General features: G+C 58.7%; 1 protein-coding gene across 1 annotated transcript in view; it reads left to right on the top strand.

Moving 5' to 3' along the window:
- TAB1 (TGF-beta activated kinase 1 (MAP3K7) binding protein 1) overlaps positions 1 to 11,320 on the top strand; it is a 31,891-nt gene extending 20,571 nt beyond the window's left edge. Inside the window, exons 4-11 of the mRNA XM_034987477.1 lie at positions 290 to 376; positions 900 to 1,038; positions 2,213 to 2,326; positions 2,911 to 3,022; positions 4,939 to 5,083; positions 6,651 to 6,873; positions 7,940 to 8,102; positions 9,635 to 11,320. Of these exons, the coding sequence (XP_034843368.1) occupies positions 290 to 376; positions 900 to 1,038; positions 2,213 to 2,326; positions 2,911 to 3,022; positions 4,939 to 5,083; positions 6,651 to 6,873; positions 7,940 to 8,102; positions 9,635 to 9,842 (1,191 nt within the window). The 3' untranslated portion in view covers positions 9,843 to 11,320. The remainder of the gene's footprint in view (positions 1 to 289; positions 377 to 899; positions 1,039 to 2,212; positions 2,327 to 2,910; positions 3,023 to 4,938; positions 5,084 to 6,650; positions 6,874 to 7,939; positions 8,103 to 9,634) is intronic.
- The last annotated feature ends 3,277 nt before the right edge of the window (positions 11,321 to 14,597 follow it).

The raw sequence follows: 14,597 nt of genomic DNA, 5'->3' as shown, positions 1-14,597 counted from the left end.
GTCACTATTTTTTTTAAGATTTTATTTATTTGAGAGAGAGAGAGAGATAGCAAGAGAGAGCAGAGTAGGAGGGAGGGGCAGAGAGAGAAGCAGGCTCCCCGCTGAGCAGGGAGATGTGGGGCTCGATCCTGGGACCCTGGAATCATGACCTGAGCCAGATGCTCAACCACCTGAGCCACCCAGGCACCCCAGAATTTGTCACTATTAATAGACATTTCAGTATCTGGTGACAATGGTATTTTGAACTGGCCTTTTCCCTGACACCCCTCCCTGTCCTCTGTGCCTCCAGGCCTTCGATGTGGTGGAAAGGAGCTTCCTGGAGTCCATCGATGACGCGTTGGCTGAGAAGGCGAGCCTCCAGTCCCAGCTGCCAGAGGTAATCTCCCCAGCCTGCTCCCGCAGGGAAGCACCCCAGGGCCCAGCTTTGCAAGGAGCAGGGACTTACCTGCCATGTCACTCCCCAGCCATTGACATGACTGGGCCAGAGCAGCAGGAATTAGGGGGACAGTTCCTGACTGAGGGACTGGGCAACAGTGCGTTTGCAGAGCCCCCCACCCCCCCGCCGAGGGGCCTCCCTGGCCCACTGTGGGCAGCTTCACTCAGGTTCGGCATGGGGGTGGGCAGTGAAGGATGTGAGAAAAGGCCCTTCCAGCTCAGTCCTCGACCTGAACCTGTCCATAGCCCTCATCACCCACCCGCCCACATCAGCCACCGGCACTTCCAGAACCGACAGGACGAGTAAGGTCATGTCTGGCCTTCCTGCGAGAAGCCTGCCCTTGAGCTGCAGTGCGGCTTCATCCTGGCCAGGCCCTCGGATCCTTGCCTTTTAAGGGAGGGACAGCTGGTGAGATGGTCTCCGAGGACCCAGCCTGCTCTGACCCCCTGATGATGGCCTGTAGGGTGTCCCTCAGCACCAGCTGCCTCCTCAGTATCAGAAGATCCTCGAAAGACTCAAGGTACTGGAGAGGGAGATTTCGGGAGGAGCCATGGCTGTCGTGGCGGTCCTGCTCAACAACAAGCTCTACGTCGCCAATGTCGGTGAGCCGCCTACCTGTCCCAGGGCGGGGAGTGCTGGGCGAGAGATCAGCCTCAAGGTCTGTGTGTTCTTTGGGCAGTCTGCTTCCCAGACATGTAAGCCCTCCAGCCCGTGTCTCCTGAGGCCCCGGGGTCCGTTTCCCTATTTCTGCACAGGAATGCCCCAGTCCCAGTGCAGGGAGTTAGCGGTACCGGCTAGGAGGCAGGCCTCCCGGCTGTGGTCCCCACTCTGCCCCAACTGGCTATGGGCGAGTTGTGTCCCCTCTCTGGGTCACCTCAGTGGCTTCCTCTTCTGGAAGAGGTTGCCTGGCTGTGGAAGACCCACTCGGCATCCCAGGAGGGATGGCGAGATGGGCTGGGTGAGGGGCCATAAGGATATTTGGATTTGTGGGCAAAGAAGAGGCCATCTGGGAACCCAAGGTCTTACCCACAGGGTGCAGATTACTGTAGGAGTGGTGTAGAGATCCCACTGATAATGTCCCTCTTTTCCTTAAGATTTCATTGTGGACAGAACTCAAAAATGTGAAAAGATAGGGTGAAAAGCAGGGAGTGAACACCCGTGTGCCCATCCCCCAGCCCCAACAGTCACCTCCTCGAGACCAGTCTCATTTCTTCTCCAGCCCTTTGTGCCCGTGAACCCCAGACATCATGTCATGTTATCTCTTTGTAAATAGTTTAGTACGTCTCTCTAGAGAAAAGGTCTCCTAGTAAAATCATAATTATCCTAGGATGACACTGGGAAAGTTTAACCCAATTCCTTAATATCATCAGCATGCCCTGACTGGTGACTCACCCCAGTGATCTAAGCCTATTTTCTTTTCTTTTTTTTTTAAAGATTTTATTTATTTATTTGACAGAGAGAGACAGCGAGAGAGGGAACACAAGCAGGGGGAGTGGGAGAGGGAGAAGCAGGCTTCCCGCGAAGAAGGGAGCCCGATGTGGGGCTCGATCCCAGGACCCTGGGATCATGACCTGAGCCAAAGGCAGACGCTTAACGACTGCGCCACCCAGGCGTCCCCTAAGCCTATTTTCTTTGCTCGTTTCAAGGATTTCCCTGTGTGAGATGCCTGCCTCCTCTCTCTCTCTCTCTCTCTCTCCCTCTCCGCTCAACACGTCTGTTCCTCCCCGTATCCTCCCCTTATGCAGACTTGGCTCAGCTTCTCAAATTCTCCTGCAGGTACAAATCGTGCCCTTTTATGCAAATCCACGGTGGACGGGCTGCAGGTGACCCAGCTGAACGTGGACCACACCACAGAGAACGAGGACGAGCTCTTCCGCCTCTCTCAGCTGGGTGAGTCAGGGTGGGGCTGACCCCCAAGGCTCACCCTCTGTCCTCTTCTGGGGGCCGTGTAGGGAGAGGAGTGAAGTGATCAGGCTGTGACCTTGGGCCTGGGACCAGCCTGCCTGGGGTTGGATCCCAGCTCTGCCCCTTACTAGCTGGTGCTGTTCAGAATTTTGGAAGTTTTTTGTGCCTCAGTTTCCCCATCTGTAACGAGGATCGTAGTAACACCTGCCTCAGGGCATCGTGAGGGTTAAGAGTCCTTATATGTAAAGTGCTTCTAAGAGTACCGAGCATGCAGTAGGTACTATGATTGCTAGAGACTAAGAGGCCAGAGAAGTCCCAAGGTCGCAGCCACCATGGCATAGCCGTTCCCTCCCTGCCCAGGGCCCTGAGGGAGGGGGCGTTCTGATGGGGCTGGGCACTGAGGACGCTGGGGCGCTCCGTGTGAGCTGCTCCCTAGGGTGCCCTGATGTGACTTCATTTTCCGTTCAGGGGGTCTTCTTTGCCTTGTTTTGGGGGCTATGTCTGTATGCGGTTCTTTTCGTTCTTCATGATGAACAGGATCTGGGATTGTCCTGTTCTCCCTCTGGCAGGTTTGGATGCAGGAAAGATCAAGCAAGTGGGGATCATCTGTGGGCAGGAGAGCACCAGACGCATCGGGGATTACAAGGTCAAATATGGCTACACTGACATCGACCTACTCAGGTAGGCAGCCGGCCTAGCTGCCCCCTGTTTGTAAGGCCAAGAGGGTCTGGGCAGAAGCAGATTTTAGGCTCTAGGGACAAAAAGATGCAGTTGAGGTAGTTGAGAGCCCAAGAAGACTTTCCTTCCTCCAGAGAGGTTGGTGTGTGGCCCTAGACCCAACAGGCCGGGAGCGGGCGTTCCATAGAGCTGGGCTGGCAAGGGGTCAGGCTCTGGAGCTGAGTCAAAGCCAAGGGCAGCAGCCAGTGCCACAGGGCCTGATAGGAGTGACCAGCGTTGGCACGAGCCACCAGGTGTGGATAGGGATGGCCCACAGGCCTGCTGATCCGTGCTGCCTGTGGCTGGGCCCGGGGCAGAGGTGCAGGACGAAGTGGACACGGCCCTCCGAGGACACTTCCCTTCCAGGTGCCACCCAGGGCTCAGGGCAGCAAATGGGCAGCAGTGATGATTGTGGGCCATTATTGTACCAAGCCTGTGCCCAGCTCTTTACACACAGTCTTACTTAGTCCTCACTCGGGCCCTGTGAGGTGGGTGCTGTTGTTGCCCCAAAGGTATGTTCATCTGAGGAAACAGATGCAGGGACATCAGGGAGCCTGCCTGGTCACAGGGCTCGCAGGGGCTGAGGCAGGACTTGAACCCAGGCATCCTGAATCCAGAGCAACGTCCTTAATAGTGATTGGGAAAATAGACATGTGGGGGGAGGGGGGTGTGCGTGTGTGTGTGGTTTGTGGAGGGGTGTGGCATGTATGTGTGGGTGTGGTGTGGTGTGTGTGGTGGGTGTGTGTGGTGGGGGGGGGTTGTGGTATGTGTGTGGGGGTGTGGTTTGGGTGTGTGGGGTGTTGGGGGGGACCGGGAGGTGTGTGTTGCCATCACAACCAGAGAGAGCTATGGGGGGTCATACCAGAGTCCCCAGCATCAGAGCCAGACTCCTCATGGCCTAGAAAGCATGGTTACAACTCCTCACTCTCACAGGATTTAGGCAGTTGAGTTTGGAAACTTTTGTCTCTAATTTGTGGGGTTCTGTTTGCTTAATTGGAAAGTACATATGTGGTTCAAAACAATTCAAATAGTGCCAAGGATACACAGTGAAAAGTAAGTTTTCCTTCCACCCCGAGCCTGGACTCCTTCCCCAGAAGCTGCTGGTCTCTCCCACATCCTGCCCCGGAGCTCCTGTGCGCATGTGTGTGGGGGGTGTTTGCGGGGGGAAGCCCCCTTCCCAAAACGCCCGCCGGGGCTGGCCTGCCCTTTCCAGCACCCTGCACCCCCCTCAATTCCCGATGGATGCTGTCCTCCCCGCTGCGCGGCGCAGGGTAGGCTGGCGGCACTCTCTGAAATGGCTCTCGGGGGCCCGGAGTGGGCCTGCAGCGGTGCTCGCCAGCCCCTACTCATGGGCTCCCAGGATATTTCCAGACTCTGCTCTTCCAAGCGCTATTGCCAGGAACGTCTTAGACTTGCCTCCGCATGCGCACCTGTTGGCGCTTTGTGACGTCTGGCTCTGCTGGCCCCTCGGTGAAGGGTCCCCGTGCCCCCGGGGAGTGGCCGTGGGGTATGCGTGGGTACTCGTTCTGGAGGAGCCCGGGAGAAGTGGGCTTCTAAAAGTGATCCCCACCCTCGTGCTGTCCCTCCTGCCACCGCACGGGGGCTGTGGACGGGATGGGGCCCGGGGCCAGCATCAGGCTCCCGACCCTCACCGTCCTGACCCCAGCGGCCCCACTGGCTCTCCGGGCCCTCAGAGCTTTACGTTAGGAGCCACCCTCAGAAGACAGGTCTGTTTTTCTGGTCTTCTCTTTCCTCTGTTTCTTTTCCTCTTGTCACATGTGCATTTTACTTTACATCCTGGGTAGATTCTTGCCGTCAGCAGAAGAAATGTCCCCTGGGACCCTTCCAAGCACAGCTCTCCCCACACTCTCTTCCCACAGTGCCGCCAAGTCCAAGCCGATTATCGCGGAGCCCGAGATCCACGGTGCGCAGCCCCTGGATGGGGTGACTGGCTTCCTGGTGCTGATGTCGGAGGGGCTCTACAAGGCTCTGGAGGCGGCCCACGGGCCCGGGCAGGCCAACCAGGTGAGCCCGGCCCGGGCAGAGCGCCACCAGCCAGCCTGCAGCGCGGCGTGCTCCCCTGGGGACCCAGCCAGCCCTCCTGCTCACTCCACGGTGCTCAGGGACCCAGAGCTCCGGTTCTCAAATGCCCTCACCAGACAGCTTCTGTGCGTTCAAAGCTGGGGGAAGAAAATGTCCAGCGCTCCGCGAACACCCATCCCACCCAAAAGCTGTGCTTGTTCTGGGCTTGAAGCAGGCTCTGTCCCCAGGGCCCCAGGAAGTGAATTTCCAGGGGCACATTGCTCTGGAGTGTGTCTGAGAAGGGCCCTGGTCCAAGGAGGGCCCAGAGGGTATGGCCTGAGCCTCAGCCTCACTCCGCCTCCCCTCCCCTCCCCTCTGAGCTGCACTTGCTCACAGCTTGCTCCTCCTCTCTGACAAAGGAGGTGATAACATCTACCTTTGTGGGATTGTGGTGAGGACGAGGTGTGATAGCTTGGGTCCCCTGCCAGTGGGAGCCGCTTAATTTTCCTATGCTGAGAGCACACGTGTCAGACAATTGTCCCTAACGCTGTGGCTTCGAGACAGTCACCTCAAGGATGATTTTGAAGGGAAGCTGCCTTTTCCTGACCTTGGATAGTGAATTCAGGTTGTGTGTCTCCTTCCATTTGTGCTTCCTGTAGGAAAGTTAACTTTTTCTGCTTTGTCCTCTTTTTAATTAAAAATTAGGAAGAAAATGTCTCATGTGCCTGACTCCTGATAACCCATGTTCAAGGTTTTTCATCCATTTTGTCTTATCGTTCCTGCCAGTAGCCGTGTAACCCAAGAGGCAGGGGCTCACTGCCACGTCAAGTTAGGGAACTTGGGGCTCATGGAGTTCAGGGGGTTTGCCTGAGGTTCTGAGGCGATGGCCGGTCAGTGATGGACCTGAGCCCACCCCAGACGAGCTCGGGTCATCTCCTGTGACCTGCCCCAGCTCTCCTACCTCCAAGAGACTCAGGCCAGCCATCATGTGGAGGATTTTGTGTTTGTGAACTTACTGTCAGTGTGATTTTTTTTTTTTCTTTCTTTTCCTTGTTTTTGGTCTTTGCCAAAGAATTATCCAGTGGTTTTTGCTGGGTTCTAGAGTAAACTGGATAGTGGACTTCTCTGAGGCCTGTCTTCATTCTATATTCCCTATCTCTAACAAAAATGGTGTAATGTAGCCTACAGTAAGTTTGTTCCAGGAAAGGAAACTTGATAATAACAGCAATTCGTACGAGGCTTTTTCGTGGTCTCCAGAGTGCCCTCCCATCCACTGTGCAATTTAATCTGCCTAATAACCCAGCGAGGTGGATATTATCCCCCATTTTATTGGTGTGGAAGCCAACAATTGGAGAGATCACAAGGTCACACCTTTTCTAATGAGAAAGTTCCAGAAGAATTATCCTGAATACCTTGAAAAGCTTAGATTACAGGCTTGGCTGGTGAAGACTTCCTTCACCTGCTTGGCTGATGCCCCCCAAGCATCTGGATTCAGCTCTGAAGTCATGGGCCGCAGTCCTGGGCTCCCCCTCCCTGTTCCTCACCAGGTTTTGCTCCCGCTTCCCCCCAGGAGATCGCCGCCATGATCGACACCGAGTTCGCCAAGCAGACTTCCCTGGATGCCGTGGCCCAGGCCGTGGTGGACCGGGTGAAGCGCATCCACGGGGACACCTTTGCCAGCGGTGGCGAGCGTGCCAAGTTCTGCCCGAGGCACGAGGATATGACCCTGCTGGTGAGGAACTTTGGCTACCCGCTGGGCGAGATGAGCCAGCCCACACCGTCCCCGGCCCCAGGTATGTGCGCAGTATAGACGGGGAGCCCCCTGAGGAGGCCGGCTGGGATCGGGGTTGGGGTGGGCCTTGCTGCCTGGAGTGGACGTGGAACCAGAGGCCTGGCTTGGAACCGTTCCAGTCTGGTCTCTCTGACTTTTAAGCTTTCTGATCTGAGTTTGTTGTTGTTTTTTTTTCCTTTTGCCTGTGAAATGAGGATCCTAGAACCTGCCCGGCAGACCTCCTAAAGGCCTGAGTGCGTGAACAAGCTCTTTGCCAAGCCACAAGGCCACATAATAGGGATGGTAGCCGCCACTGCTTGGGTGTCTGCTGGGTCCACGGAGTTCCCTCAGGCCTCCTGAAAACCCTAGGTGCAGGTGGCACCCCCTTTTACTGAGGAGCTGAGGCTCTGGAAGGAAGAGAGGGAGGCGAGGTTACACATGTGGACAGAGGGTCCCCCGAAGCCTGGCTCTGTCCCTGGGCCTTGTCGGGGGTGAGGCTGAGACGCTTTATTTTCTGCCTTTGTAATTCTGTGATCAGGTTGCTCAGGAAGAGAGGTGCTGGTCCTTTTCTGTTTCTCTCCCAGGACTGCTCAGTGTCGAGACCATCAATTCCTAGGGGCTGTGTTTCCTTTTCTTTTTTCAGACAAGCAGGGCTTAGCACACAAGCAATGGATTTGTTTCCCCACGGACACCAGGGTCACCCGATTTTCTCTAACTTGTTTTTGCAACCAGATTTTTGCTGGGCCAACCTCAGCTTACCCCTGGGCTGAGAGCACCGTGGGAAGCCTGGCAGTAACCCTTTCCTAGAGGCAGCTCAGCACATACTCTCCTCCTGCTTTAAGTACCACTGGTGCTTTGTTGCTGAGATGAGCCCCCCTCCCCCAGCTGCCACCTGGAAGAGTCTGCCCTGAGACAGACACCCCTTCACTGTCCCAAGGGGCAGTGTTGGGAGCCAGGCCTGGCCGCTGCCCACCTACTCGGCCCCTCAGACACTGCCCCCAGCAGGCCCCACGGCAGCCCTGTTCCCGGCACCCCAGGGATCCGCCCTCAGCCACTCCCCGCGGCCCACTGCTCTCTTCCTCCCCAAGCTGCAGGAGGACGTGTGTACCCCGTCTCCGTGCCGTACTCCAGCGCCCAGAGCACCAGCAAGACCAGCGTGACCCTCTCCCTCGTCATGCCCTCCCAGGGCCAGCTGCTCAATGGGGCCCACAGCGCCTCCACCCTGGACGAAGCCACTCCCACCCTCACCAAGTAAGCCCTCACCCCGCCCCCAGCCTCCCGCAGGCCTGCCTCCTGGGACAGCCTGCCTCCTGGGACAGCCCTCAGTACCTGGACAGCAGTGGCCACGGGCCGAGTCCTGGGGTCGAGTGATGTTGGGTGAGGTGCGCTGGGGTCCTGTGCCTCTCACATCCCCCAGCTCCATTCCCTGGGGGTCCTCCCCAGACCCGGAGGCAGGAGGAGGCAGCCCTGCAGGTTCCAGCAGCTCACTGAACCCAGACCTGGGAGGGGTGGAGGTTCGGAGGCAGAGTGGGCGAGACAGGCTGGGAGGAGATAGGCCTCTAATGCAGACAGCCTGCTGCTCGCGCTTTCCCGTGGGTCCCACAGATTCGTTCTCTTTTAATGGGAAGGTTCTCCTGTTCTTTTCTCTTTTCCCATCTTCTCCCCATCTCGGAGCCTCCCCGGTGGCATCCATGCTTGGGGGACATTGTTTGGCCTGTGCTGGCTCGTCACAGCCGGTGCTCTGACTAAAGCGTCCCATTTTAGCTTTACAGTGAGTCGTCTAGTTTAAGGCAGGGGGGAGGGGCGGAGGCAGCAGGAGGCCCAGAGCCTAGGGGTGAGCCGACTGGCCCCCCTCCTCACTGCAGACCTGCCTCACAGGTCTGTGTCCCTCCAGCCCCTTCTCTTCTGTGGAATGTCCATCCCCTCAACCCCACCACACCAGGCGGGGATCTGGTTTCCACATTCCAGCCCTGCGCAGAATAATAGGGATGCCACACCCAGCCCACTCAGAGGATGTGGCCAATTGGAAGGGCCGCCCAGGAGGGAGTGGTGCTGTCGGCCTCTGCCTCCCAGGGGGCCTTCCTGCTCCCTGCCCCCATTGCCACCAGAGCTGCTGCTGCTGGGGGCCAGAGGGGCCTGCCAGGCAGCCGAGCGGTGGGCATCCCGAGTGCAGGGCTGCCCGGAGGAAACCACCAGCAGTGTCCACAGAGGCAGAGCGGGACAGCAGGGGTCCCAGGCCAGGCGGGAGAACCAGCCATCCTGCCGCACCTCTGCTCCTGAGGCCCCTAAACGGCCCTTCCCTTCGGCCTGTGTCTGGGTGTTGGGTGGGCCCCGCTGTGGGTGGGCAATGCTAGGTGTGGGGCGGCCGGCTAGCAGGTACTGCCCGGCTGTGAGGTGCTTTGTGACAGAGCCGGCTGCCCAGGGAGCTCTGACAACAGGGGGCCTGTCCCACCCAGCCAGTTTTCGGGGAGAAGAGCACTTGCCTGCCTGTGGTCAGTGGGATTTGGAGAGGCTGGAGTGGACCACCTCTAGCTCAGCACTGCTCTGGGGGAGATGGATGTTCTGTGTCCGATACCGTAGCCGCTGGGATGCGTGGTGATCAAGCCCTTGAACCGAGTGATCCGTTCTGTTAAATTCTAGTTAACTTAAGGAGCCATATAGAGCTAGAGCTTGGAAAATACGTTTGAGTTTTCATCTGCCCTTGAGAACATCCGACCGGGCTGGCTCTCGTGGCCTGAGGGGCCTCTCTGTCCCTGACTGACTGTGCCCTGTGGTCCCCACAGCCAGAGCCCGACCCTGACGCTGCAGTCCACCACCACGCACACGCACAGCAGCAGTTCCAGCTCGGACGGAGGCCTCTTCCGCTCCCGGCCCGCGCACTCCCTCCCGCCTGGTGAGGGCGGCCGTGTGGAGCCTTACGTGGACTTTGCTGAGTTTTACCGCCTCTGGAGCGTGGACCATGGCGAGCAGAGTGTGATGACGGCACCATAGCCCCAGCTGGGGGATGTGGCCCGAGCAGGACCAAGCCTGGGGACAAGGGGGCCCAGAGCTCCGGGGCCGGATGGGCCTTTTCCTGTGGTCTGCCTTTGCCGTGCGGGCCCAGGGAGTGCCCAGTCCTCAGCCTGCACCACGCTCGCACCCCGCCGTACTCGGTGCTGCAGAGAACGTTCTCTGGGAGAGCAGCCCTGCACACCGGCCCTGGCCCCCGGCACCGGCAACAGGGGGCTGGAGGCCCCTCCCCAGGCAGACTCAGCCAGGACCGTTGCTGTTTCTCAGACAGATGGCTCAGGGCAGAAGCCGTGCTGGCCGGGGGGCGAGGGGGGCTCCTGCCGTGTGGGGCACAGCGCGAGGTGTTCTGCGGCCCAGCATGCCATGGGTCCGGCAGCCGCCGCTTTCTCTGCCCCTGCAGCCCTGGGTGGGGGTTCCCCCCTTCCTTCCTCAGCCTCCAGAGTGGAGCCCCAGGGGGCACCTGCACCTTCGAAGCCTGCGCCCATCCCTGGGCCTCCCCAGGTTGTTGCCAGTGGTCAGTGTTCAGGAAGGCCAAGGGAGGCGTGGGGAGCCTGGGTGGCTACACGGGCAGTTCAAGTGAAAAGGACCGAGGGGAGACCGGTCCAAGGGGAGCACTCGTCCTGGAGCCCACTGGAGGGGTAGGCTGGGTGTGGCTGGGCCTCCCCAGTCACGGGGGTGCAGGAGAGGTGAGGACGTGGCCGCTCTTGTCAGGCTCCTCCAGGAGCGGGGAAGCCCCAGATCGGGGGGAGCTGGTGCTGCGTTGTTTTCCCTTCACCACCACAGGCTGGGGAGCCACTACAAGGAGTCGTCTTTACCCCTGACGATGAGTCTGCTGGCTTTAAGGAAAAAACAGGTCAAGAGTCGGGGCGGTGGGCGCATTTGAAAGAACAGTGGGAAGGAGGTTCTTGGATACCAGGTGCCCTGGGTGACCAGGGGCTTCAGAGACCCGCCCCACTCTTGCAGACATTTGGGGACGGGACCGGGCCAGCCCAGGCCCCGAGAGCACACCTTCTCTGCCTTTGGAGGGCAGAGACTGGCAGGGCCATTCCTGCGGGCCCAGGACGAGGCAGGCCCAGGGCACTCACACGTGCCGGCTCCCACCGTCAGTGGTGCAGCGGAAGTCAGGAGGCCGCCCTGGATCCCTCCCCAGCTCCCCAGCCCCCAGGCTTCTGCCCCGCGACGCCCCAGGGACTGGCTGCCCTGTGCGGCGTCGGGGCGCCCAGCCTCTGGACAGTCGGAGGCCAGTTCCAAGGCCCCGGGCGCTGTGCGGGGCAGGACCGCGTCTCCCGCCCTGCATTTCGAGGCCAGCTCCGTTCCGCAGGGGAGCAGACTGAAAGTCTGTCGCAAGGGCTTGCGGACAGAGAGAATTCTCTGCCAAGAATGGCTGTGATGCTGTTTGGTCTCTAGAAATAGAACCCCTTTTTTACCGCAATAAAGAAAGAGTAATAGGTGGTCTTACACATCGGGTGTTAAGAATGCTGTTACTCTGGTCTCGGGTACGTCGCAGCGGCCTGGGGGGCTGGATGCCTCCTCCGGTCCCGCTCAGCAGCCGGCGGCACCAGCCTTCTGACAGGACCTGCGTCCCGGCGGGACAGTGCTGGGTGTCCGGCACCCCCCCGCCCCCCAGTCCCCCCACATCTGGAGAGGGGACCATTCTGCCGCAGACCACGTCCTCCGGGCCCTGTGAGCAGCGGCGGGGCCGTGGGCAGCTCTTGCTTTTCCTGACAGGGCGCCCAGCTCTCAGTGTGTGAGCAGCGCTGTGGCCGACAGCTCCGGGTCACCGGGACGGCGCCCTCCCCTGTCACCAGATAGTGGACATTCAGGCAGTTCCTTTGCTTTATTTCGGTTTTGTTTGGGTGGAGGACTTTCTATAAATACTAGTCCACAAATACTGGCCTCTTCCTGCTCTACAGAACTAACAAGGGCGTCTGCTTGGAACTAACAAAGCACAGCTCAGTGTTTGGGTGGTGGCGTCTGAGGCTCCCAGATGCCCCTGCCCCTCTGCTCGGAAGGGGCTCGAGACACAGGGCCCCACCTGCAGAATGGTGGAGCTCGCCTCAGCTGTCCCCCAAGAGGCCCTTGGGAGCACTGCTGGCCCAAGACCTGGAGTCCTGGTGTCCGCCCAGCACCCTGAGAGGGAGGCTGTGGGTGCACCGTCTCTCAGGTGAGTGACTGAGGCGCAGACAAGTGCGCGTGCTCCGTGTCACAAATGGCCCCGTCCAGCCCCCAGCACCCCGCCGGGCCTCCCCTAGCACCTGCTTTGCCCCAGGCGTGGGGGGGCAGGGCCCTGCCCAGCTGGCTTTGTGTCAACGCAGCTCCACTTGGGCCGGCCTCCTGGGGCCGAGAGGGGCGCCGGTTTGGCTTCCTGGTTCCTTTTGGCAGATTAAGCTGTGAGGCAGAGAGAGCTAGTTGAGGAGTCTGTCTTAGGATCTCAGAAATGGCAAGAGTCAGGCCAAGAAGAGAACAGGGCAGCCAGGCATGGCTGCAAAACCCGCAAGCCCGCCCTTACGTACGAGGCGGGCGGGCTGCCGACGCGCACGCTGGGCTGAGCCACCCCCCACCGCCTCATGGGGAGAGCACTCAGTTTCCCTGAGAAGCCCGCCCACCACGTGCTGCCTGTGTCCACTTGTCCCTTGAAGACATCTGGTCCCCTCACAGGATGGGATTCAGTCACCGCCTTGATCGACGACCTGGCCTGGGTCAGACTGGATGAGGCAGGCCTTCGTGAGCCACTGTTACCCCGGGGCCACAGGCGGCGGGGCAGGCCGCAGGGACATCCGGCAGCACCAGGAGCCCCATGGACACTCTTGGGCCAGCTTCACGAGGATTTGTTCTCTTGTGTGTCCAGCCTTCATCTGGTCCTCCAATTCTCACAAACTGACCCTGCAGCTGAGCACCAGCAGTGGGACCTGTCAGGGGCCACTCAGGCCACTGGAACGTCCTAGGGAAAGGCACCTGATCGGGCTCTTTACACGGCTGCCTCCTTCCTGTCGTTCAGGCCTCCGCACAAATGCTACATCCTGACGCAGGCCTGCCCTGGTCCCACCCCAGCCACATCCCGCCCCATCTCCCTGTGGAATCTGCTTCACAGAAACTGCCTGACATCTTTTCTTGTTTATCTGTGTTGCCTCTGTGTTGCCTCTCTCACCCACTAAGATGACCCCTCTGTGAGGGGGGGGACTTTGTCTTCCTTACTCCATCCGGTCCCAGCCCCAAGGTCAGTGGCAGCCACATAGTAGCCCTCCACATACATGTTAAATGAAAGTGATGAGCTGTGTGACCTTGGACAAGTTCCTTGACCACGCTGAGCCTCTGTTTCTTCATCTCTAAAATGAGGAAACAACCAACTTGTTGATAAGATTGCCAGACAGGCCTGAGTTGCCATACCTCTGAGAGGTAAGAATGCCCTACAATGTGGAAATGGACAAGATTTCCTCCCCTCTCCCCCCACGCCCCCCACGGACTCTAAAGTCTTGTATAATGAAGGTTCCCCCCCGGGGCCTCCCATGGAGCAGGTGTACTGGCAGCTTCCCCTAGGAACCCAGACACGGGAGTGGGTGTGTGCTTCTTGCCTCGTCTCAGCCAAAGCCCAGAGGGAGGGGATCCGCTGGGCTCCTCGACGTTTCTTCCAACAAGGGCATCTTTCATGATTTTTCCTTCTGGGCCCCCTATTTTGAAACCAAACAAGGACACAGATCACTGCCAATCCAGACAGGCTCGGCATGAGCATGCGCTTTGTTCCCACAGAGAGGTGATGTCAGCCCCGAGCAAAGATGGGCACTTGACATTTCCACGAGCCTGGGCAGCCTCCCCCAGGACAGACACAGTGTCTGGCAGCTGGCCTTGAGGAATATGGACAGCAGTTCACAGACTCCATTCCTGCATTCGAGACCCCCAGAGAGGTCAGAGGACCCCAGACTGTGTGGATCAGTTGTTTGGTCCAGCACCTTCTTGCTTTCGTTCTCTCAGGTCACACGGTGGGCTAGGGCAGGGACAGGGACAGGCCACTCCCTCAAGGCCAGAGCCCCAGACTGTCTCCACACCCTCCATGATCAAGCTCCTATGCTTGCTACCTCAGCAAAGCCATCCTGTGGTCCAGACAGGGCTGAGCTCAAGAACCTTCCATAGCTCCAGCCTCCTGCTCTCAGCACCTGCTGTGCTGGTCACTCGTGAGCTTGCTCCGTCCTCTCCCCCAGCCCTGAGACCTCCCCTGAACCCCCTCCACCCTAGACTCTCCTCCAGGCAGCTCAGTGGCCGGGGGCTAGTCTAAGAAGCGTCTAAGAATAGTGTCAGGAACTTGGGTGGATAGATGAATTGCCTAGAGAAGAGCTGGAACTTTTCTGCAGGAAATACCATTACCTTATAGAAAACTACTACCCTAGCACCCCCAGAGTTTGGGGGTTTCTAAGCAATTAGATGTCTCCATTTATTTTGAATATCGAGGTGAATTCTGCAGTCAAATTCATAATATCAAATGGTTTTCTTTAGTACAAAAGCAACTTTTTTTTTTTTTTTTCCAGAAATAGCATTTAAAATGACTTATTATCAAGTCATTTTAAGAAGTGCACCACGTCAGCTGCACGGATCTCTAGAGCCCGGCACACCCCGGGGAACCCAGCGGCGGCCAGGCTGAGGGGCTCAGGTGGCCCTCTTAAGACTCGCCCATTGCTGAGGGCCAGGTGGGGACTTGCGAGGCCTTCATTCCCCAGGTGGGGACTTGCGAGGCCTTCATTCCCC

Source organism: Mirounga leonina, unplaced genomic scaffold (genome assembly GCF_011800145.1).
Source record: "Mirounga leonina isolate KUSES-001 unplaced genomic scaffold, KU_Mleo_1.0 Mir_418, whole genome shotgun sequence".
Taxonomy (NCBI): domain Eukaryota; kingdom Metazoa; phylum Chordata; class Mammalia; order Carnivora; family Phocidae; genus Mirounga; species Mirounga leonina.
Note: the sequence above shows the minus strand (reverse complement) of the source record. Positions and strands in the feature narration are given on the sequence as shown.